The sequence below is a fragment of the Colossoma macropomum genome, unplaced genomic scaffold, assembly GCF_904425465.1.
Source record: "Colossoma macropomum unplaced genomic scaffold, Colossoma_macropomum, whole genome shotgun sequence".
Classification (NCBI taxonomy): domain Eukaryota; kingdom Metazoa; phylum Chordata; class Actinopteri; order Characiformes; family Serrasalmidae; genus Colossoma; species Colossoma macropomum.
Window position 1 is genome coordinate 42097919 of NW_023494789.1, and position 26498 is coordinate 42124416.

The following is a 26498-nucleotide window of genomic DNA, read 5'->3' on the forward strand; positions in this document are numbered from 1 at the left end:
CTGTGTCCTTTTTAAATTCATGCTTCAGATTATCGATCGCTCTGCTCATCAGCGCTGTGTGTGTATCTCTGTGTGTATCTGAATGCCTGTGTGTGTGGAGGATTGACCGTTCTTTCAGTTGTAGCTGTGAAGTTTATTCGACCCCACCGGCCCTTAGCTGACCTGTTGGGTCTCGTCATATTTGGCTTTTTATTGTTTAACTTTTTAAACCAAAGTCAGCAGCACTGTTACTGACCTCATCGCGGTCCATCAGCTGCACTACTGCAGGGAGGAAAAAGTTTTTCGGTTAGAGCATTGTGAGTTATTAATCTCTCTCTCTCTCTCTCTCTCTCTCTCTCTCTCTCTCTCTCTCTCTCTCTTTCTCTCTGTAGATGAAGACGGTGAGTGTGGCGTTAGTGTTGTGTCTGAATGTTGGAGTTGATCCTCCTGACGTGGTGAAGACGTCTCCCTGCGCCAGACTGGAGTGCTGGATTGGTAAGAGCGTCCATTTATCGCATCTCTCTATCTGTTTATCTCTCCATCCTTTACCCTACTTTCACACTGGCAGGCAACAAGTCGCTTACATCGCCCCAAGTGTTTTCGGGGTTGCTTGTGTTGTTTGCATGTGGCTGTGTACATGGTCCAACTGATGTAATAGCCAAAATAATACTATATATGTGTCCCTTTTTTACTATATGTGTGTCCCACAGTTTATTAAACACTGGCCATCCAATCACTTCTATTCCCAACTGAAATGTATAAATTTTGAGGGGAAAAAAACACATAAATATGAGTCATAGCCTGGACACATTCGTTCCGAGTCCCTCTTCCATGATTATCACTAGGCTTGGGCCGTATCTAGTTTTTGTACCTTCATACCTTCCTGACATTTCGCCGGGGTATTCCACCAATTATCCATTCTTCCATCCCTCCCTTCATCCATCCATCCACCCATCCATCTATCCATTCACCCATCTTTTCCTCAGTCCATCAATCAATCCATCCATCCACCCGTCCGCCTCTCCAGCCATCCGTTCTTCCATCACTACCTCCTTCCATCCACCCATGCATCCATTTGTGATCTGTCTCTCAATCTATGTAGCATCCATCTTTAGGTTCATCCCTCCCTCCATCATCTTCCTAGCCCTCAAGTCATTTGTTCATACTTCAGTCTGCCAGTTGGTCCGTCCATCCATCAGTCTTTCCCTTCCTCCATCTATCCATCTTTCCATCCATGGATCCTTTCAGCCATCCTTTCCTTAACTCATCCATCCATCCATGCATCAATCATTCGTCCCTCCATCTATTCATTCCACCTGTTTATCTTCTCATCTGTTCTCTTTTCTTCGTCTGTCTTTCTCTCCTTATACGCATTGACCCATTCAATTTTTTGACACTTTATTTATTTATTGTCTCCTCATCTGTCTGTCTGTCCAGTGTTATATACATTTATTACCTTGATTTTGTCTGTCCATCTGTCCATCCAACCATCTACTAATCCACTCTCCCACTGTTCTATGTAACCTGTTTTTCAGAAACAGAGATGTAAAGGTTTGATGTCCTGTAACACTATGAAAGATCACTACGTTAACAAGTTGGACAAGAAAAGAAAATTTAATGAAGCACTCATTATGTGGTCGGTGATCAATGTAGTGTTTTGTTTTTTATGCAGTGGGGAATCTGGACCATAATGTCTTAAAATTATTAAATCGTTGACGTGTTCAATATTAATATTTTCCTCGGCTCTCATTACGGAGGATCCATTCTCTAATTCAATCAGGATTGCCTTTTTCTCACCTTCACTGTAGTTTTGCTGCTGCAAGCAGATCCAGTGCCCCCATTTTTGACTACAGACTATAATAACATCACCTGTACAGCATTCAGCAGTAATGCATGTCATGCTTGCGGTGCAGAATTATGAATTTCTTGATCCATAAACAATTGATTTTCTTTTTCTGTTGATTTGCCAGTTTTTCAGCGGCCTGGCTGCCCTCCATACTTCATGTTCCCATTAAAATCACTCTAGTTTATTTTACTGCACTTTCCTATATCACTGTTTATTCAGAAACTCCCCAGAATGTTGTTTATACCTTCTGGCACTTGCAATGAATTGAATGTAATTTAGAAAGCAGACAGGTTTCAGTTTGTTTGTTTGTCTGGAAACCGAGCGCACAAATGTTTGATTTGTTCGTAATACATAATTAATGCATAACATAATGACTAGTTAATTATCGCCTTGATTCGCACCAAGGATGTGCCAACAGAGCTCATACTTATCCTGTGGAATTGATGATAATATTGTCCCTCTGTACAGGAGTGAAGTATACCGTGTTATTTTCTTCATCTCTGTAGATCCTCTCTCGATGAGTCCACAGAAGGCCCTGGAGACGATAGGGGCCAACCTGCAGAAACAGTATGAGAACTGGCAACCCAGGGTGAGTCCACTTCTGCTGCATTGTTTGACCTCTCCATTAAGCAGTAATGTACACAAACGTGCACCTGTGGTCTAAAACGGCCTTTTCCCAGCTCTGTAATTTAGGCTATCCTGAAGGAGGCTGTGAACACCTGCAATAGTTTACCAATATAGTTGAGCTGCTAAATGACAGTAAAGGTAAAAAGTAAGCTAATAAAGATGTTTACACAAATACACCTGTGGTCTCTGGAGGGTGGGTCCATTGGACATTTTGTCTCTTCATCGCTGAAGTTAATGTACATAGATGTTTCTGTTTTTGTTTTATTTTCTCTCTCTTTTGCAAGTGAAGAGTTTCTTATTGCTTGTCTTCTCACTGTCATAATACAGAATTTACTCTAGCACACCCGGCACTTCTGGAAACATCTGTCAGAACCTTTAAAACAGTCTTGGTTTAGATCGAAAAGCAGCATCACTAGAACTTCTTGTTTTAGGACTAGATATAATCTGTAAAATATTGAGCTGTAGACTTACTCAGTAGATACAATACAAATGTCAGCAGCCACCCTTCAATTATTTAATATACAGGCAAACATTGTCAATTTTTCAGTGCCAAGGTTCCATTCTTTTCAGTTTCTCCAAGAAATCTGCAGACACACCTCCAAAGTTCAGTCTTAGAAGTTGGTTGATCATTGTCTGAAGTAATCCGAACACATTTAGTGATGTTGAGGTCTGGACTCTGGGGTGGTCAGTCCATTGTTCAACTTCTTTGTTTGATGTGTCCGTCTCCTTTTCTCAGTGAGGTTCTTCTTGAACAGCTACACATCCTTTCAGACCCTTAGCGCTGAATGGTCTTCTTACAGTGAAAGGATGGACAGAAACACTTGTGGATGTTTTCAGATCTGAAGCAGCTCGATTTTCTCCTCTCTCTGAAAGATGAAAGCTTTAAGTGCTATTTATCTGATGGGGACAGTTTTGGTGCCTACCAGGTCTTCCAGGTGGTTGTTAGGAGGCCCATCGGTCTCACTTTATTTGGATAGTCAACTATAGTCTCCTATAGATCATCTACAGATGTTCAAATTGTTAATGAACTGTCTGTTGAAACTCAGTTGATTCTAAACAGCGGTGGGGTTAGGGTTAGGATTCGGACCAGGGTAAGGGCTAGGACCAGGGTGAGGGTTTGGTTTAGGTTTTGGGTTGAGGTTAAGGTTAGGGTTATGATTAGAGCCAGGTTTAGAGTTCAAGAAAATAATGGGTAGTTTAGTAGATATTTAATTGAATGTAAAAGTAAATCAAGTATTTACAAAGCATCTAAAGTTGGACTGTCCAAGTGTTACTGCCCCATTTTTTTGGCTTATTTTCCGCTGACTTTCCCCTTTTTTAAGCAAGTGGATAACCTTATATCTCATCTCCTCAGAAATATCTTCTCTTGAAAAGTGAATAATTTGTACTCAACACAGCACTGTAATTATGTTAAAAGTAAGAGCATAAGACGTTGGTCTGTACACACTGGAGCCTGAAATCTCTCGGACTGTTTAAGAGAAGCAGTAAGCAATATAAAAAAAGCATTCATAAATCTGCAGATATTTTATGATGCCTGAAATTTGAGAAATACATAGATAGAGATGTTGAAACACAGCTTCTACTTGCAGAGTGATTTGTAATCCAAGCCAGCACTATTTCTTACGCATTTCACGAGACAGCTTTATGCTGGATAATAAAACCTGTGAGCCGAGTCCTTTTTCTTCACAAGCAGCAGCAATCAATAGGTCTGAAATCAACATGTTCGTTAGTGGTAGATCAAGAGCGTATATCGAGCATGAAGCGCTAAAGACGTGCAGCTTGTGAACAGCTACCTGCAGTGCTCTAGCATATGGAGTAGTTCTGTAAGCTGTGTCTGTTGCTAGATGCATATGAACATGCTTGTGTGCTTGGAGCTAAGCAACAGTGGACCTGGGCATAAATATTAATCTGTGAGAACTCTCAATCAGAGACTGGTACTAACACACAGAATGCTAGGGGAGATGTGGTGGTTTGGGGTTTTCCTGGAGTGTTTGAGGCATTTGGGAACAACTTGAAATGTGAAACCCAAATAAGTCCTGACCAAAACAACACCAAATAAAAGCTGGACTCCAAATAAATCCTCGCCCAAAAGGCTCTAAGGCTACATTCAAAATCTGATTTTCTCACCAAATCAGATTTTTTTGGGGTTTGGCTGTTCACAATATCTTTTAAATGTGTCCAGCACAAAATTATGACTAATGTGTGGAATTGGTTTGACATAAAAGTTGCATGAATTCTGATCTGGCTGTTTAGCCTGAGCCGCATTGCCACATATCGGATACGTATCGGATTTTAGAACCACATATGAAAGCGGCTTAAATTGAAAATGACAGATTTAATGTGTATTTTGCTGTTCACACTGACACACACACAAGATTTGGGCCACTTTTACCTGCTGGGTGAACAAAACCAATATGAATCCAGGCTCAAAAGAGTCCAAATTAGCCCTCGCCAAAAAAGAGTCTGAATGATCCAAAGGAATCTGGGATTAAAAGAATCTGCATAAAACTTTGTCCTATAGAGTCCGAAATAATGAATTCTGGTCTGTACAAGTCTGAATAAACCCTAGCAACAAAGATTTTGAATGAACCCTTGCCCAAATGAGTGAGAATGGTCCCAAACATGGGCACAAGAGTGTGAGAAAGCCTTTGCACAAATAAATTAGAATTGATCCAAATTAACGCTGATTCGAAAGAAATCCAAATGAACTCTGGCCTCAAAGAATCTGAGTGAACATCGGCCCAGAAGAGTCTGAATGATCCCTTGCTGAAGATAATCCAAATAAACCCTCCTCCTGCTCCTTTCCCCTCTGCCCTTCCTACTGCTCCTCTACTACACCAGAAGAACATGGAGGAATCAAAGAGAGGAAAGGAGCAGGAGGAATGGAGAGAATGAACAGAAACTGGGGAAATTGGGCAACTGACTCCACTCCATGATTTTAATTTATTGGGTACAAAATACACGACATCCAGTGATGTTCTGTTGGCGGCGGTTTGGAAAGATGCGATGGTGCTTCAGAGGTCTCAGAGGAAGCCTGTCCCAGCTTTCGCTGTGGTGGAATCAGGTGATTAGGGGAGTTCTAACTAGCAGGTGGAACTAGACACATCTAAATTGTGGAGAAAACTGGGGAAAAAACAAAGCTGGTGTCACAAAATCAGTTTTTGGGTCACGGAGGAAAGGGGGAGGGTCAGCAGTAGCTTTTAGGATTTCTGGACGCAGCTTCTGTCTCAAAAGTGTCTGAGTGAACCCAAATGAACCTTGACCAAAATGTCTGAATTAACAAGAGCAGACTTTTGCCTGAAATGTCTGAACAAACCCTGGCCTGAAAGAGGCTGATTATACCCAAAAGAACTCTGTCCTGAAACAGTCACAGTTAATACAAATGAACCCTCACCCAAGGAAGTCTGGACCCAAAATAAATGTACCCTAATAAACCCTGCCCCTAAAGTATCCATATCAGCCATGATCCACAGGAGTACGCATGAACCAAAATGATCTCTGGTCTAGGAAAGGCTAAATTAATCCAAATAAACATTTGCCTGAAATTGTCTAAATTAATGCAAGTCCTGGCTCTAAAAGAAGGTCCGAAGAGAACCCAAATAAACCTTTTCCCTGAAGAACGCTGTTGAATCCTGGCCTGAAAGACTGAACAAACCCAGGTTACGCATAGCCTAGAAGATTTTGCACAAACCATGGCCCAGTAGAACCCTAATAGCTGTTAAAGACCTTGACAACACCAGAGCTTGAACCAGAGCATCAGGCATAGTGGCCTCCTAGCTTGAATAGTTTAATTGCAAACCGTGGACTCTTTGCGAAACAACCGAACAATCTTCACATTTCAAGTTTTGGTTCATGAGTTCTAGGGTTCTAGCAGACGCGTCTGCCAGCAATCTGCACCAGCCTTGTTTGCCGTTGCCCAGTGAGATGCTGTCTGCCCTGATCTTTTCACACAAGGCTCCTACATGACTCCACCTGCTGGTTCTGACAGAGGAGGTGCCGGACTCCTCAGCCGGGGCTTCCGAGAGGTGCAGCCTGCTGGTTGGAACAGATGGCAGTGGTTCGGCCTCACCTGGCTCTCTTAAACACTTTCAGCTGGGCAAGATAGAGTCTGAGAGAGAGTTTTGATCTTGCAAGCCTGGGTCAACAGCAGCAGATGGAGGAATGGAGATTATAGATGGGAAGTGAGGGAAGGGGCAGGCTAGCCTGGTCCAAGGTTGGGTAGAAATAGCCAGGCTTTGAAGGAGGGATAGGAAAGAAAGAGAATCCGAAAGATCCCTCTTTCCCTGGGAAAAAGAGACTTGCTGGCCTTGGTTGCTCTCAGAGTCAAACTGAGGGAAAGAATAAAGAGAGAAGGAGCTTAAAAGTTTGAAGGATATCAGTTTCGGTGGCTAAGGTCGCTACAATATCTTACACTCCATATTATGTGTATCCGCATAGAGGCCGTCTTTTGATATAACCTTCAGGTTTCCTTTGACTCATTTCTTCTAAATCTGACTCAGTTGGTGTTCAGCAGTGGAGAATTGAGAAGAATATACTCAATTAATACAGTCGGGCATGTTGCACTTTCAGTTCCAGAAGGTTTTGTCAGACTCAAGGTTTTGTCAAGGAACCTTTGATAAAGACTTGAGTTGCAAATCTATCAGGACAAGTGACTCATTAAATGGAGACTTTTTCCACATGCTGTTTCACTTTATCTGCCATAGTAGACTCTCTCTGTCAGTATATAGGCCTAGTGCTCTCCTTGTTGAACGATTCCAATTTCTTGACGGCCAGATTGGCCGGTTTTTATTAGGCTTTTCTTTTGTTAACTCGAAGCTTATAATCTGTGGGCTAAATAAACAAAGAAAATGCATGTTTCCTCTACTTTGTAGCCAAAATCACACTGTAAATAACATTTGTTATTCTTTATTGGGACAAACTGACATTTTAAATTCCTAAATAATCAGTTGCCTTTTAAATATCAGAATTTGCCATTATCAGAGATACTCACAATCATAGAATGTCTCTCAGCCAATCACGTTGCAAATTCTGAACTGTGGTGTAAAACTGTGCGTGTGTGTGTATGTATGTGTGTGTGTATATATATATATATATATATATATATATATATATGTGTATATGTATATATATATGTATATGTATTTCTTTTTTTTGGTTTAAGCTTCTTAGAGCTTCTGAGCTTCATTTCTGGTGTGTGGAATCACATCAGCGTCGCACGCTGCATCATCCAGCCCTCTGGAAGGTTCTTCTCTTGCCCTCTTTAAAGCTCAGTGAGCAGGTGTTGCTGTGTTCTCGGGCAAGTTTGCTGTAAGGTGTTGCCTCTTCACCGCCGTTCTAATCTGCTCTCGGGCCGACTACCGCAGAGGCCGGCCTCCTCACCCTCTTAATGCGCTCCTCTTCAATATTTGATACCTCTATCCCTTTCATCCCTGCGATCCGCAGCCATCCCTCGCTTTTAATCGCCCGAGAGAGAGAGGGAGAAACCCACCCACAGCCGTCCTAATGAGTGATCACTTTGTCTGTGTGTGCAGATTTTAAATGAGAGGAGAAAAGAAAACAGCAGAAGAGCTTTAACTGTGTGTTGTGAGTCCCGTTGGCAACACGCACGCTCTGAAATGGCAGTCGCTCAAAGTGAATTGACACGAGCGGCTCATAGATGCGTCTCTTTGCTTTTCTCTTTCTTCTTTCTGGTTTTTAAGAAGACTCTTGCTCTGTTTGTGTCGGTCTTGCTGAATGTTTTTGGAATTTAAAGGCAAATTGCGCTGATTTTTAAATGTTTCTTAGTAATTCAACCTTTGAGATGTAAACAGAGTGATTCAGAGTGGTTTGGTGTGAAAGGGTTCAGATTTCTTTACAGTGGTGGTGATAAGAACCAGGGGTCGCCATGACTACAGCACAGATATAGCCATTTTATTTACAATCTAAAACCACCAGTGAACCTACATGCGTCAAGTTTTCTTTAGGAACTATGCCTGTATCCCTCCACCATGTATGGATTTTAAAAATACATTTGAAATCTTCTCAAACTGTTGTAAAACAGTGTCTCAGACATTAGGCAACATATTCATTTCCTGTAATAACTTTCTGTGGGGGAGCTTGTAGAGGCATTAAACTCCTCAGACGTGTTGGCTACAGGTATGTGCAAAAGTTACAATGCCCTAGGATGTTGTGCTGCTTTTCTAATTGTAAGTAAGTGAACACGTCCTCTACAGAGAAGAGTTCTCTTTTTTTTTAATTCACAATTGCTGTTTATTTACTGAATTTAACACATTGCAAAAAAATTGAGCACGCAATTTGGCCTGTTCAAAGGTCAGGGCAATTTTATATGCTTTATTTTATCCAGCGTGTTAAAATCGGCAAATAAATAGAAATTATGCAGTAAAAATGGCAGTAAAATACAGACATTTAACATCGTTTACTTACTTGATTTATTATGTACAACAGACCAAACATAGTGACTACTTTCCCAATTGAATTAACTAACGTTCGCTTTTTCTGCTTAAAGAGAAAGAAAAAATGTGAAACAGTAATGAAAAAAGAACATTTTCATTCAGAAAATCAACAAAACTGGGGGTGTTCAAACTTTTGCATACGACTACACATGAATCTTGTAGGTTCAGCGCCAAACCGAAGAAGCAAACTTCAAACCTTATAGTTTTGTGGTAAGAGGGGCAAGTTTTTTTGCTTTAAAAGGCATGTTAAAGTCCAGAATGCATCTCTCTCTGCGATATTTGTTCTCATCTCTGTAAATTGTTATTGTAGTTGCTGTAACTCGTATCTCTGCTGTGTATAGCAGCCTGTATTCGCCCACAGACACATCCATCGTGCAATGCGGCCTAAGAAACTTCATAGTTTTCTCGAAATTCAGTAGTTTTATGGTGTGTCAGATAATAGATACTGTTGCAGCGCAGCGCTTCAGTTTGTCCTGGAGGAAAACATGTACATAGATGGAACAGGTGCATTTCAAAAAGACATTACCCTTTTCAAGGCCTTGTGGCAGAAATCGTTTTTTTTTCTTCCCTCTCTAGCTGCAGTATAGCTGTCGAAATCAGTTCCTGAATTATTAATTAGTTTGCTCCTGCTGTTATATTTCTACTGATTAGATTTAAAGCTTTAAAGCTTCGCCTCATTGCGGAGAACCATTTAAATAATGTAGAAAGAGAGAGTGAGAGAGAGATGGTGAGAGAGAGAGAGAGAGAGAGAGAGGAAGAGTTAGTGTGAGGTTGTGTAATGACTGTGCTACATCAGAAAATGTATTATGCAAATAAACCTCTGTTTACATAAGGGCTAATAGAGGTTTTTCTGCATTAATGCGTATATTGGTCTTCTCCAGGAATCTTGACGCAAACATTTAGGCGATTACTGTCAATCACGAGGCAAAGCCGCGTCATTCCCGCGCTGTTTTTCCGTCACTCTGTGAGCCGCAAGTGGAAATCGTCTCGCATTCCGGGGATGACGTATGTATTCCACTCTTCACTTCCTCCTGATGGGGTCATTTCAGGCTGACAGAAGACGAAGGAGCCACACGGCCAGCTGACCACTTCCTCCAACTGACAAAAAAGGACTAAGGATTTTTTTAAGCGATAGTTTGGACAAATCTCAGATTTACACATATTTAACCCACTCTTATCACAAATGTGCCAAGCCAGCCAAGACACGTTTGGTGTCTAAAGTTTGCTTCTTTAGTTTTAGCCCTGGAGCTCCGAGGCTAATGTAGCTAATGAGTAGTGGAAGCATATGCCCCACCAATTAGCATGATGCTAACTGCTTGCCTTAACTATCAAATACTCGCCTCGGACTGTGTGGAAATGTCCAGTAATGTCTGAAAGACTTGATTATGCGGTTTCTGACAGTTATCTGCAGCTGTGTGTGAAAGTTTTGCCGGCCTCGGTCAAATTCCATGTTTTGTTGATTTGCACAATCGCTGTTTATTACCTGAATTTAATGTATCAGGGAAAAATTACACATAAAATGAGGCTTGTGCAAAAGTTATGCTGTCTGATGTCTGAGACATTGTTTTACAATAAGTCTGAAGTGTGGTCATATTTTGGCTTTTGTAAGAGTGCAGAGGGAAGCTTGATTGAAGAAGTCACTCTGTCTACAGAACATGCAGAAGGAAAATCGCTGTGAAAGGGGCAGCACTTCCAGTCTTATGATTCATCCTCCTGACTTCCACTCAGTACATTACAGAGATTGTGTTCTGACGAATTGTGCTTCCTCATCAAATGTCCAACCGTAGCGCATATTTATAGGTAGCTCCGTACATAAAACTTCAGGTAGATATTTTGATAATTTACATCACCTTTTCAAAATTACTGCCACAGTGAAGCTGGTCGGCTTCTTAATGGTCAGCTTCTTATTGGAATTTTCCCGTTCCGCCTTAAATGGTGCAGTTATTATGTTATGTTATACGTTATTATATTACATGAGGCACCAAAATGTAACCGCTGCACCATTTAGGAAGCGTCATATTAAAACGGCAAATAGAATAGTTTGATAGTCTAAATCACCTCATCAGAAAATGTTACCAGCATTAAAAGAATAAGATATTTTTTCATAGCCTGTATCAACTTGTCACGGGGAAGTAGTATTATTAAACTGAGTCTGTACTGAATTAAAATTAAAAACACAATAAAACCACCTTTAATGCACACATTTACACACATTTCAAATGGTGTTCATGTATTTACGTAAGATACTGGCAGTTATTATGTTAATGTTTATGCAAACAAAAAGTGCAGCGTGCTACTAATTTTGTTTTGTGGTTTTCAATAGAAAAAAATGCTGATTTCAGTTTGTGTAGCAGGTTTGGAACATTTTCTGTACATTTTACTGCAATAATACTGATAACTGTGATAATTTTGGTCACTGTAATCATGATATTACATTTTCACACCATTTCACCACTAGTAGGTTCCCTGGTGGTTTTGGATAGTCAGTAAAATGTGTATATTTGTGTTGTAGTCATGGTGAACCCCTGGTTCCTATCACAACCACTGTAAAGAAATCTGAGTCTCTACAATCAGCTGTTTCACACCAAACCACTTTGAGCCACTCTGTTTACATCTCAACCACCGAATTACGGCGAAATTTTAAATAATCTCTGGAATTCCTCTTTAAGATTATCTATAGCAGGGGTGTCCTATTAAAAAATCTCAGCAAATCTATGGGCCAGCTGTGTTTTTATTTTATATATACTTAACATTTTGCCTTGACACCAACTGGTCATTGTTTACTCAAAACCTGGCAAAACTGCAAGAGCAAAATACTTAAACAAAAACAAAAAAAAAATGTTTTAAATAAACACATTGTTTTATATAAAACAATAAGCTAGATTAGCTATAGAGAACTGTTAAACCTATTTAAAAAGTATTTTAAAACCGCCTGTTTGCTTAAACTAGACAACAGCAATCTTTTTGTGTAACCTTTGGCCTGTAGATTGTTGTTGAGGGAAGGAGGTCCGAGCACACATTGTGTTGCAGTGCATGCTGGGGACTGTAGTGCAGCTTAGGGTAAAATGGGCTAACATTAATAGAATATTAAAATAACTTTGCTGGCCATTTAGGATTGTTCTCTGGGCCTGACTTGTGTTTAACACATGGGATCTAGAGCATTTGAAAGTAGTGTGAGTCTCTACAATCAACCAACAATCACATCAACTGCTGAATTATGCAGAAGTTTCTATAAAATTGGTGGAATTCTCCTTTAACAGCTTGACATGGTTTGTGGCGAATGTGTTGAGTTAGGCGTGCAGTTAGCGCCATGCTAATTGGTGTACATAAGAGTCCATTACTACATTAGCCTTGTTGCTTCAGTGCTACAGACATAAATATGATTTGGCTGATCAACTGTGTTTGTTTTAAGGGGCAAAACTGGATTAAGTTACACTTTTGGCTGTAACATCACTTTAAATTATAATAATAGTAATAGTAATAATAATAATAATAATAACGATATGACCTGATTGTAACCAGTGTGAACTCTGATTTTGCGAAGGATATATCCCTCTTGTCCACCTGTCTCTGCAGGATATTCTTCTCCAAGTAGTCCAGGCTCTGTATATGACTGCCTGCATCATGTCTCCAGTCGTTCAGAGCCTGCGTCTCCTTCCTGTTGGATAATTGATAAGGCTGTTACAGCCTCTCTGAAGGTTGTGGCCTGGGGGTTACCAATCAATCCCGAATCATTTCGGTGAATCACTGCTTTCATATGTGTTTTTCACACCACTTCTGAGGAACCGGAAACACCTTCCATAGTTGGTATGTCATAGTTGTGTCTGTAGTCGGCATCATGCCCATATTAGGTCTAACCAGGTCTAACCAGATGTTCTCCGTGAGAAAAATGAATGCAGTTTCTGAAAATTGCAGCTGCCGCATCCTGACTCGAACAAAAAAGCTCCAGCGCTGATAGTTTGTACATTTTCTTCCTGAATGTTCTGAATCATCTGAATTATGAGGACGAAGCAGTCAAAATACAGACAGCTTCAAGTGAGCTAACTGTGCACTGCGATGGTGTCATTCGAAAGCAAGTCTACTATTGTACTTCAGCACTATTATATACCAACAGCAGCTGCTCCAACTGCAGCCTGAAACTGCCAGAGCAGCTTAACCGCCATGCTGGACAGAGTTTGCAGTGTTAACTTGGATGTAGTATTATTCGTATTTCTGCCCTTAACAGCCTCTTTATTCAGAGAATGTGGCTGTATTCTGAAAAAACTCTCCAGACGGCAGAACGTATCAAGTTTAAAACGTTTTTGCATAACACTGGGTGCATTTTTTTTTATTGCTTTTTAAAGGTCTGACCACACAAATGCAAAGTAAAACATTTACAGACGATTTCCAAACAGAAAAAGTACTAAAACAACAATTACAAAATCAAGCCATATAATCGTGAATTAATGCGCAAATAAAATAACATGAATAGATAACTGGATAACTTAAAAAACAAAATGAAATAATGAATTAAAACAGGGTGTGTGTAGGTGAGTTCAAGAGGGGGAATTACCCAAGTCCTCCGCAGGAAGCTGTGGGAGGGACCTGAAAAAGGTGATAAAAGATGACCAGCACCTATAAAAGTTGTCCACGGAACCCCTCAAACTAAACTTGATCTTCTCGAGGCGCAAAAAGAAAACAACATCTCTCAACCAAAGGGAATGAGAGAGAGGAGAGCGAGACTTCCAACTGATGAGAATTCTTCGCCTGACTAATAACAGAGCAAAAGCAATAGAGTCCAATTCTTGAGAATTCAACTGGGTAGTGCCGATGTAAAAATCGCTGGTAGAGGGCAGAGACTCAGATGTTTATTGAAGACTATAGAAAGAGTAGAGCATACAAAGTCCCAGAATCTCCCCAATTTGTGACAAGACCAAAACATATGAAAAAGGGTCGCCGGGTCCTCATCACAGCAAAGACAGATTGGCTTAACCTCGTGATAGATTTGTGCTAATTTAGCATTGCACAGGTGAGCTCTGTGAATGACCATTAGGTGCATTATGTTTGTATGTAAGAGGATGAAGAGTTAGGGGACGGCGAGGAGAACCGTGAGGGAGTGGTGGACGGTGACGTGGAGGCTCCACCTCCCTGTCACCGCCCTTGCTCCCCAGTTAGGCCGTCTGGGTCGAACGTGAGGTGTAGTCTAGTGGCCTTGCTATGGAACAGGAGGCAGGCGGCGCCCAGGCCGTGGGGCTCGGGACTCGCGTGCCATTCACACTCTGTCATGGTTCTCTTTCTCTCCTCGCCTTCCTTGTGGGGTTTCGTCCTCGCTTGGGGTTTAGGCTCCGCCTTCCTGCTGACTCTTGTGGCCATCATCAGGACCCGGGGGACAGACTCATGGCATGGTCATATTTACTACACTCTGGAGGAGCAGAGTGTTTAGGTGATGCTGGATTACTGCACTAAAATATCTGTGTTTAATTCATTTTACTGAATTTGTAACTCTTTAAATAAATATTATAATTCTCTGTAATGTTGATCCACATGGATTTAGTACCAGTTTCTACATTTTTGTGTATCAGCATCAGCAGATATGTACATGAACAATATTGTGTGTTGGTAATTCTCTTATCAGTGGGTCACTAATGCTTTTCAGTGTGTTTAAAATGTCATTCAGAAACCAAAAATGTCAGCGTTGGCTGCCTTGGCTTAGAATAAATGCCCATTAACTGAGGAATAAATGCAGTTCCTAACTGACCTTGACTTGGATAGACTCCTTCTATTCTGGGAGAAAGTTTGAGGATAAGTGCAATGTAAGCTTTTCACTTCACTTATTTTTTGATTGTCTTGTTTATTTTACTTTATTTTCTGAAAGTGGGTTTTCTTGTGTGACTGTCAGGTTTCTTTGGTTGTTGTTCCATTTCATAATCCGTCACTTTTCTCTTCTGCCAATCCAACTGCTAATATTTGGCTTCCATCGTGAGCAGGACTGGTTATTTATTTATTTGTTTGTTTGTTTTTTTGTTGTTTATTTGTTTTTTTGGGGGTTTTTTTTTGCCTTTTCTTATGATGCTCTGAATGATCATGTTCTGCTTTTTAATGGGTTTTACTGACTCTGGTTCTTTTGCTGCTTTGCAATGCAAATACGTGAATTTGCTTGCAGCTACTTTATTAACGATTACTCTAGCAAACCTTGTTCTGCATCAAAGTTTGGGCATTTCTTACAGCTCTGTGTGTGTGTGTGTGGGTGTGTACACAAGTGCTCTTTACCTGCAGTGTTTCCTCGTCTCTCACTGTTATTTGTTCCACTTTTATCAGACTTTTTATAGAAATAGCTCCACCAAACATGCTAGTGTGGCTAAAGAAGAGTCAAAGATAGTACCCACTAATTAGCATGATCAGAGAACTTATAGAGAGAATGGGGAATTAGCACTCTGTAATGTCTTCTGGGTTTCTCAAGCCCTAGAGGGCGCTCCTGAGCGAGTACAAAATGAATGGGTTAAGATGGAGCATTTGAGCAAAAACAGTTTAGAAATGCTTAAATATTTTTAATGTAAAAGAATACAGTCATTTCTGAATAGTATAAAACATTTAAACACTGCTGTTACATTTTTAAGAGCTTTTAAACTCGAGTCTCTTGCGCAGCCATCTTGCCAGTTTTTGCTTTTTTTTTCCGTAGCACTCTGGAGTGTGTCTCTAAAAACCTCCATTTGGATGCCCATGTAGGCCTAACACTTCGCCCGTACCCCTCTATCTCAACAAAAATCGGGACACCCTACCCCTAGACGTGAACTCGCAAAACAGAGGGGTAGGGCTAGGTGGTAGGGGTCTGGGGTGAAATGGGATTGGGCCTAAATGTCAAAGAAGCAAGAAAAAACCCACCACAGTGATTATGCTAACTTCTGCTAGCTCCCCTATGAGATTTCCAAAGCTATTAGTTTGTTGTTGGAGGAAGGGGGTCAGGAATGCACGCTATGTTGCAATGCATGCTGGGGACTGTAGTGCATCTCAGGGTGAAACAGACTGATAAGAATAGAAAATTAAAAAGATTTCGCGGGTTGAACAGGACTGTGTCACTGGCCTGACTTGGCCCACGGGCCTTGTGTTTGACACATGGGGTCTCGAGTGATGCTTTTGTCTCATGAACTTGGCCCCACCAATTGTAAATTACCATCACTTCCTGTTTATGCTAGTGGTTAATATGACAGTAAGACTATTAATAAGACTATTACTATAACACTTGCACTGTTTACAACAAGTATAATAACACTATTAAATAAAAAGAATTACAGACATATATTTTTAGCTCACAGAAGTCATTAGGACAACTAATTGTGGACTTCTCTGGAGGTCTAGAAGTCCCTGATTGATTTCCACTGCATTTTCTCATTTAAGTTTTTCCTTTTAATGTGTTGATGCTCAAAATTCAACAGTTCATAACTTTTCATATAACCAGTTATTTTCTCTCTCTTTCCGTCGCTCTGTACTCTGTACTTTCTGCTGCCTATTTTGCCTCTTATGTAGTTCGGTTTCAAGCCTTTGTCCTGCAGCTACAAAGTAAATTTTTCAGAATAACCACTGGGTTACTACCATAAATAGTCTCCAAATTGCGTCTCCACCACATTTAAATGTACACAGCCAGCCATTGACGAAAACCAGTGTGCTGAGTCCAATTAAAAGAACCAACAAGCTTACAAAGTTTCTGATCTGCTGTAGCAAGCAACAGAGTTTTTTTTATTTCTTTTTCCTTCTCTCGTTTATGCTAATTGGTTCTGCTTGTGCAACATGTCTTTGCTGTTTAGGAGTTTGTTTCAAACCTGCTTCTTCTGTTACACAAAAACGCACATGTGCACTGTGAGTGGAAATCTTTGCAGTTTCCTCACAAAGGCTTGTTTGTCCGGGCGTATTGGCCTTCCTGTTCTCTGTCAACGTTCGTCAGCACTTTATTAGATGCCTGGATGTCCTTGAAGAGAAGTTTGTTTACCTGTGCCAAGTTAAACTGCAGTGTTGGCTTTGTATGGGTTCTATGATTCATAGGGAGTTGACATGTATTGTAATATTCTTTGTGTGGGCAGTTATTGTTGTTTCTATATGTTGAACATTGGTGGTATTTGTATGAATGATATGAATGATTGAAACATTGGTTAAGAAATACAGCACGCTTTGCACTCCATGACTGGCAGTTTCCTGATCCCACCTTTGCTGAAAGATCTCCTTTAAGGGAGAGAAGTTCAGATCTTAGATATTTTTAAGGATTATGTTCTGATCTATTTAAACCCAAGGCATAATATATATACAGTAATAAGCTACATGTACAAAATCATCATTTTTGGGCAGTGTTTGTCACAAACCCTAACTTCTAAATTTACACTTGTGAAAATAATTCATTCACATTTTTTGTATATTTTTTTGTTGTTTTAAAAAATTGCTTTTTTTAAGTGAAGCTGAAGGACGTATTTTTAAAGCTGAAGTTTAATTTTTCAATTAAAAAAAAACTTTTTAAAACATAATGCCCATGTTACTACCAAAACAGTTTTAGTCTGTAGGTGGAGCCTCATTTTAGCCACGCCCCTGCATTTTAGTGCAGGTAGTGGGGCTGCATCCCTGTCCCTCATGGCCACATGGTGAGTAGTTAGATCCCATTCTTTCGAAGTGAATGTGTCCCAAAGTAATCAGTGTGAAACATTAAGAATTGTCACTAATGAAACATATTTTCTGCAATTAAGTGAACTTTGTGTGTTTTAATAAAAAATTATGACTCTTTTGTATGTACAGCTGTTCAAAGCTGTGTTTGCTAGTCATGTACTGGCTAGCGTTTTTAACTTCAGCTCAAATAGAGCTAAAATGATCAGTACCGAAACGGTCTAAAGACCAAGTTAAAAGTCTAAAGCTCGACATGTTTTATTTTAATATTGAAAGAATGAAAAAAAAAAACGATCTGTTTTTGTTGTTAAGTTACTTTTTTGTATGATTGTTGGAACATATTTATATCTATGCTTTACACTTTACACTTAATTGAAATTGAAGTATCATCTGGGCAATCATGCCTAATCTGACAGCACTGATCAGGTTGCTGAGACTGAACCTGTGGTGAGCGGTGCACCATCTTAACAACTCGAACAAGCTTTTTGGTCATCAGTGGCCAGTGAGCAAGTGAGTGACCATATTTCAGATTCTGTATGATCAATGCTTTAAGCCATCTGGAGTAGTAATAAACTTATTTGGACTGCACTGCTTGAGTAAGTGCTACTGGTGATGCTCTAGCATTTATCTTGATAAATGTTAGTTTCCTGTCAGACTGATAAAAACTAATGCAACTGATGCAGAGCAGTTTACAAACCGCAAAAGCTGCACTTTCAGTTGTAGCCTGTATTATCAACAAGGGAGATTAAACCACAACTAACTGGCAGTTTGGTGCAGCATTCAAGCTAAAGGCCAGACAAAGTAGATGTGCTGATCTTCTAAAAAAGCCAGTGGTTTGTCGCACCAGCTCTGTGCAAGTTGCAGCGTAGGCTAGTTGTAACGTAAGTGTTTACCAAGTTCAGGTTAACGCATCACTAAATCACAACGGATTGCACTGCAAAGTAATTTTAACGTTGAGCTTAGTAGTTACTAAATATTTACACCTCCCCCTCGGCAGTGTAAGTGTTGGGAAACCAGCAGAAACCACATAGAAAGCACAAAAAAGACCAAAAGCATGACTTGTTTGGTTAACTAAACTAACCTCAGCTCGAAGCACTGACCTGGTTTAAACTCTGAGCTTGAAGCTAAACACACAGAGCTCCAGCTCAGTGAGACTCAGCAGCTGCCCAAACGTCTAAACTGAGGATGCCGAAACGGTTATTTAAAAAGCTGCGTATTTGGGTTCTCAGGAAAATATTAAAGAATAAACAGACAGTGACTGTAGATAATTAGTTATTCAGTTTAACTTCTATGCTGAATAGTTTTTTCCTTTGAATAGTCAGCGCAAGCTGCCGTCACGTTTTAGCAGGTTTAGAGATTGGTTCTGAACATGTTATTGTCATGTTAAAGCGATGTACGCATGAGTTAGTTGTTGCTAATTAAAAAGACATGACTTGCAGATTTGTGGTGCGACTAAATTTAGTAGAAGGATAGTTTGTAACTAACTAGTGTAACTAAGAACTTAATAAAGACTTTCCGCACAAACTTATGTATAAACTTACGGAAACCTGGTGCAGCCCACTGCTGAACCTTTAATTTACAGAATCGTAATTGATATCACAGTCATAATATTTTATTATAAATATTTTCCCCAACTCAGTATATGAGTAGCGAAATCTAGGAGAACTTTGTGTCACATTTCACGTGAGCAGGCCTCATGACTTCACAGTTTATGTTTGTTTGTTGTCTTGTTGTCATGTCTTGTCTTGTGAGCGGGACGGGGAATTGTTGTTGTGCCTAAAACAGAGCACCCGGGGAGTGAGCCACACATAGCCGCACAGCAGGGGTGACGCTGTGGGAGTGTGTTAGGGAGTGGGCGTCATGCTGTGTTTGGGGTAGTGCTGCTTGTGTGGGTTAGACAGCACCGTGGGGTGTAAAGGGTACAGAGTACAGACACAATATGGACTCTAAAAAAAACTATTGCTGTGTGAGGAGAGGAAAAGTTGGAATAATAAAGCTGTACGACAAGAGGCCCAGTACGTTGAACTTTCAGGAGGCCTAAAATTTCTACCAGCGTCTCTGGCAAAAACTCTCCTAAAGAGAAAGATACACTGAGGGGAGCCAGGACTCAAAAGGACAAACTTCCTAAGAGCACGAAGAACCACTGAGAGGAACCAAGACTGAAAAGGAAAAACTGCCTAAGAGCATGAGAACCAAGAGGAGGAAGCTAGACTCAAAAGAAAGCTAAGAGCATGGGGACCAAGATGAGGAATCAAGACTTAAAAATAAAACTGCCTAAGAGCATGAGAACCAGTATGAAGAATCAAGACTCAAAAGGAAAAACTCCCTAAGAACATGAGAACCAAGAGAAGGAACCAAGACTCAAAACTTCCTAAGAACATAACCAAAAATCTTATGAGAGGAACCAAGACTTTAAAGGAAAAACTCTAGGAGCGTGAACAGGAACCATGGAAAGGAACCAAGGCTCACACCTCTCTAAGTGCATTAAGAAGCAACACCGAGGACCAAGACTCAAAACTTCCTAAGAACATTAGGAAAAAGCCAGTGAAGGGAACCAGGACTCCCTGAGATCAAGAAGAAGATCTATTGAGAATAAGCAGGACTTGAAGGAAAAAGCTCCCTAAGAGCAAGAGAACCAAAAGGAGGAACTGAGACTCAAAAGAAAAAAACTGCTGAAGAGTATGAGAACCATGAGGAGGAACCAAAACTCAAAACTTCCTAAGAACATAAGGACCCATGAGAGGAGCCAAGACTCAAAGGGAAAAACTCCATAAGAGCAAGAAGATCAATTAAAAGCATGAGAACCAGAAGGAAAAAACAAGACTGAAAAAATCTCCCTAAAAGCATGAGAACCAAGAGGAGGAACCAAGACTCAAAAAAACTACCTAAGAGCATGAGAACCAAGGAGGAGGAACTAAGACTCAAAAGAAGACACTGCATAAGAGCATGAGAACCAAGAGGAGGAAGAAAGACTCAAAAAAAAAAACTGTCTAAGACAGTGAGAACCAAGATGAAGAATCAAGACTCAAAAGGAAAAACTTCCTAAGAGCGCAAGAACCGAGACAAAGAACCAGGACTCAAAAGAAAACACTGCCTAAGAGCATGAGTTTCAAGAGGAGAAACCAAGACTCCCTAAAAGCATGAGGAAGATACAATGCAAAAAGGGAACACATCATCATTTGGGCTGCACTGGACAGTACAAGCAAGATAAGCTTGCAGGGAAGATTTAAAAGGCTTTGGGATCATACAGAGGACTGGGAGATACACCAGTGACTGATGTTAAAAGCTAAGTGTCCATTTCACAGCTAGTTTCGGAGCAGTAGAACCCTTTAGAACCTCTATTTGCAAAAGTTGCCTCACTGCTGTTCCAGGTCCCACAAGTGTTGAATACAAAAAATGTGTGATAACAAAAAATGTGTGAACAAAAGTCTTAAGTGTGTTACATGTCACACTGTAGGAGATGACTGCAATAAAATCTTGATCAGATTCTGAGACAGACTGTGCAGTGTCATTTGTGTTGATGTGCTGCATGCCAGATTGTTCAATAGCGACTCTGGTGATGGGCCTACAATTGCAAGAAAATGACCATATTCTGCTTGGGTCATCCATCAGTTGCGCCCACTTGTGTTTGGGTGTGAGTCGTGCTTCTACCCATTCTGTTCTCTTATTGGTGGAGTTTTCGGTGCCGCAGTGCTTGGTCCAAGATCTGTGACTGCTGTTGATCTCTTGCTCCCAAAAGCACGATGTCAAGCTTATAACAGTATAAGAACCCTTTTTGGTGCTATATAGAACCCTTTTCAAAAAAGGATTCTAAATAAACCCATATACAACACAATTTCCATCAATCTGAAGAACCATTTCACCATGCAGAGAACGCTTTAAGCATGCAGATGGTTCTTTGAATGTTCATGGTTCTATATAGAATCATTGTCTTTACTAAAGAACCCTTGAAGAACTGCACACTTAAAGTTCAAAGGTTTTTAGTAAAGAAAATGGTTCTATATAGATCAATTAACACTCAAAGAACCCTTTGCATGATTAAAGGTTTCTTTGCATTGTAAAATGGTTCTTCAGATCGGAGAATGTGTTGATGGTTCTATATAAAATTTCTTTTAAATATGGTTTTACGTAGCACTCAAAAGGGTGCTTCTGTTGTTACAGGCTTGACATCGTAACAATAGAATAACCCTTTTTGGTGCTATATAGAACCCTTTTCAAAAAGGTTCTGTATAAAACCATCTACAGCACATTTTAAGAACTCTTTCATGGTGCAAAGAAGCCTTTGATAATGCAAAAGGTTCTTCGAGTGTTCATGGTATTATACAGAACCATTTTCTTTCCTAAAGAACCCTTGAAAAAACATCTTTATTAAGAGTGCATCTTTTTCAAGAGTGTAGAATGTAAACCTGCCGTCATGTACATCTGAGGTCAGGTAACGAGTTCTGCAAGTTCACAAATGTCCGGTACAACAAGAGTCTTTAGGCCAGCCTTTAGAGACCCCAGTGGTTCTCCTCAGGCTTCACATGTACTTTAGCTAGGCACTGAAAAACTGGAGAATGCTAATTACCATGTTGTATAGTTGAGATCTAGAACAGAACCAAAGTATAAATGGGATCTACAGCTTCCAAGAGATGGATTGGGTACCTGGACGGGAGATCACACTGTGGGGGTTAAGAGTAGGTTGATCATCAGATGTGTAAAGCCATATTTCCCAGCCTCAGATGGTCCACATTTTGTTCCACTCCAGGTTTGGTCATACCTGAACTAAGCTAGAATAACTGAATACCTGTGCAGTTATGATGCGAACTGATAGAGGGACAAATTGGCCTGTGTGGGTTCCTGAGAATGTTGTCCAGAGGCTTTTACTGCAAGTAACAATACCTTTGAAACAAGTTTGTCATTAAGTATAAAAGACAGTGTTCCCGTGTTCCCCGCCTACTCTTAAAGATCATTAGTTCCCGTAGATATGGTCGACATCACGAGATCAGGAAAGACCCATCAATCAATTTTTTGATTGGCGCATTCCACTTAGCCCTGGTCTGGCAGTTTCCTCAGACTGTTTTTTTGACCAAAGACCTTTTATTGTACAGCTGTCCAATTAGTGTCTCCACTGATTTCCGTTTCCTAGTGAGATTGTTAGAGAGTGTTCTCCGAAGCCCATCTACCGCTAATGGCTCAATCCTCCTGAGAGCCCTCGACATGATCTGCCCAGTGCCTGCGGGACATCTTAATCAGACTCCTACAGGAAATCAGCATCTCAGTCAGACAGGACCACACAAGACTTGAGCACGGTCTTGAGCATTTGTCGTTCTTACCAGTCAGATTTATTACATACACCAGTATGTCAAAACATGCCTGTCAGACGTAGTGAAAGATCATATTTACACACCTTTACGTGAACAGCCAAGACATGTTTAGTGTCTGAAGTTTTGCATTGGAGCGATGAGTAGCTAACACGTAATGGAAACTCATCCATCCAATTAGTGTCATACAAACTGCATTCCTAAGCTTGGGCATAGCAAAGTTCTGTTCCATACATTTCAATCATAAACAAAGGCACGTTTGCCAAAGCTCAACAAGTAGCTCCTCAGTTTTCTTGGTCCATTGTCCTTTTTCTCTGTCCAAGCTCTCTTGTTGGCTATAGCCTGAATTACTCATGTGGTTACATCACTGACCATCTCACATTACAGGATTCTTCAACATTTTCACGTTGAAAAATATCAGATGGCCACTGAACTTTCAGAAGTTCAGACAGCTAAAGATTGACATGTTTCCCCTTTCACATCTCTAGGAAATCTGTGCAGTCACTTCTGATCAAGCTTCAAACTGAAGTCGTGCTGTCATTCAGTAGTCGGCCTCATGCCTGTATTAGTAACTCCGGGTCTCAGTTGGTTTCCTCTATGGGAAAAATGAATGGGATTTTTGAAAAATGCCTCTTTCATTCTATGCTCCCAAACTCGTCTTACGTACATTTTTCCTCCAAATGTTTCTGGATCCTTTTAGTTATGAGGTCATTAAGGAGTTGGCATATGAATTTTGCTACATGCATACTAACACTGATGCACACTGAATTAAAAGGAATCCTAACGCAGAGTCCCCGAGAATGCTATGTTGAGTGTGGTGTTCAAGTTCCTTTTGCGGTAGTAGAGTACATTTAGGCCCAATCCCATTTCTCATGTTTACCACTACCCCTTGTTTTCAAGTGTTACCTGCCCCCTTTGGAGCTGAATTACAAGCGATAGTGGTTGAAATCTTTCTTACAAAATGGGACAGACCTCAAATCATATGCCTTTAAAGAGGGGGGCTACGACAATTATTTATTATCGCCCACCCCTAATTCTTCGATGATATGAAGCTGAAGTCACATATTCGCCAGCTTCTTGTTAGACTTTTCCTTTTCCACCTTAAATAGTGAGGCCTGAGATGCCAGAATGTAACTGCTGCACCATTTAAGATGGAACTGGAAATTTATTTTTTTTATCCTAGTTATGAATAAAAGGCATTAAATTAAGATAAAACAGTGGTCATAGTCATTTTTCAATGGAGAACATTTGTCAGTTTCTTTGGTCACTTGCTCAGCCATCTTGGCCCATTTTTCTTTTTTTTTCCTCATAACACTCCATTTGGGGTGTGTCTCTGAAAACCCTCCATTTGGAGGGCCATGTAGCTATAACACTTTGCCCCACCCCTAGATGTGAATGCGCAAAATGGAGGGGTAGGGCTTAGTGGTAGTAGCTGGTGTTGTTATATAATAGTGTTAGAATAGTGATAGAAGTTTAATTGTAGACTTACTTTCATGCTACGTCATTTCAGAAGCTTGCTGTTAGCATGTGTGCTAGCAATGTTTATATTTTGACTCATAAATGAACTTTTAAATTCAGAGGATCCGGCAATATTTATAGGGAAAAATCTACATAGAACACAACATATCGGGAACATTTTTGGGTACCACATAGTAGCGATTTTTGACAATTCCATTCATTTTTGTTGTAGAGAGGTCCAGCTAAGACCTGGAGTTACTAAAATGGGCACAACACTGACTATAGAATGACACACGCCTTCAGACGTCTCTTGTGGGTAAACTTAATCGCTTGTCCCCTGCAAGAATAATCAGATGATCATTGAGCGCGGCACAGCTGCATGCCACAATTCCGAAAAAATCACAACGCTCATTCAGGGCCCATCAGATAAAATCACTGTTACACTTTCGTTTGGATTTTGGCAGCACTGTGTGGTTAGTTAGAGCAAGCTGTATTGCTGTATCTTCGCATTTGGCGTCCTGTTTCTCTATTTGTTCCGTCCAGCCTGCGTCTGCCAGTTCATCAGGCCATGTCGCTTTTCATTTCCTCCGCTCTTTCATCTCCCAGAGGGGGGGAAAGATGCAGGCCGAATCAGCTGCCAACAAAGCAGTGCTCTTTATAACGCTTGAAGAACGATTATGAAGGGGGAAAGATTTAAATCGATTGCATTAACAAGATCTGATGTGTTTGTGTTAATGGGTTTGGAGCTGCTGAAGTAGAGGGTGACAGATTGCTGTCCTTCTTCTAAACACAGTGGGCCGTGTGCCATCTCTCTGTATCTTTCAAGGTCCATCAGTTGTACGATAAATAGCCTTCTGTCGGTTAACTTCTTTGTCTCATCTGCTTGTAAAGATTCCTCAGTAACCTTGTGAGCCGTACAGGTGATTTGATATAGTGATAGAGATGACCTGGTCTCATCTGAAAGATTAGGACTGGACTCAGAAAGGCATATATTTTAGGCTTTTCTAGATCCAGCAATACAGTGATGTAATAACCGTTAGAAAGCTTAAAATCCCAAGATTTGATTTCTGCAAACCGTTTTATGATCCGTTATCCACAGCAGTTCTGATTGTTGCACCGAATGAGCGACTGCTATCAATTTTGTGGGTTCTCACCTTCAAAGCCTTGCCGCTCTCCACAGAGACATCGACAACGACAAGAGTCAGATATCAGTTTAGAGATCTATGGGCAGAAATGAACCTCCATTCTAGCCACTGTTACTCTTTGTCAGTAATTCATACAATTGTTCTGACAACTGGGAACAAACTTGAGAGTGTTACCTTTCAAATGAGATCAAGATCATGACTGTAGCCTGACATATGTAGGAACAGCGCTGCTTTTATTTTGGGTATGCTGTTCCAGGCAATAATGGGGCAACAATTAAAAGGTTAAGGTATCAACAATAATCTCCTGAGATTTACTGTCAGCATTTAATTAGTGACCTTTCGTAACTTCATATTAACATACATCAAATAGGCCAACATTACACACTGCTGCCCTCTAAAGGAGTCATTAACAAATGTCAAATAAACAAATATTACTCACCGCCGCCCTCTAAAGGTGTTAACAAACATCAAATAAACAAACGTTACTCACTGCTGCCCTCTAAAGGCGCCATTAACAAACATCAAATAAACAAACGTCACTCACCGCCGACCTCTAAAGGATTCTTTAACAAACATCAAATAAACAAACATAACTCACCGCCGACCTCTAAAGGCGCCATTAACAAACATCAAATAAACAAACGTTACTCACCGCCGCCCTCTAAAGGCGTCATTAACAAACATCAAACAAACAAACGTTACTCAACGCCGCCCTCTAAAGGTGTTATTAACAAACATGAAATATACAAACATCAGTCACTGCCGCCCACTTAAGGCGTCAGTAACAAACATCAAATAAACAAACTGCTCTTAATCTTAACTCTAACCACTCTGGAACTCACCCAGTTCATATTGTTTAATTTAAACATTTGATTATTTAATCTAGGAATTGTGTAGAATAATTGCACTCATCTTAAATAACTGCAATCAGGCAATCGTTTAATAATAGTAATGACAAGCCTAGTGATCAGATTAGACTCAAGATCGACAGGTGCTCAATAATAAATGGGCACAAGGGCAAAATAAAAAAAGCCTTGATCAGAACATGGAGTACTGTAAACCTATC

General features: G+C 40.4%; 1 protein-coding gene across 7 annotated transcripts in view; it reads left to right on the plus strand.

The window, feature by feature from the left end:
- Nucleotides 1-26498, plus strand: part of rptor (regulatory associated protein of MTOR, complex 1) — a 189873-nt gene that overhangs the window by 27412 nt on the left and 135963 nt on the right. For all 7 annotated transcript variants that reach the window (XM_036571374.1, XM_036571377.1, XM_036571376.1 and 4 more), the window contains exons 3-4: nucleotides 372-474; nucleotides 2332-2414. In XM_036571374.1, coding sequence (XP_036427267.1) covers nucleotides 372-474; nucleotides 2332-2414 — 186 coding nt within the window. The remainder of the gene's footprint in view (nucleotides 1-371; nucleotides 475-2331; nucleotides 2415-26498) is intronic.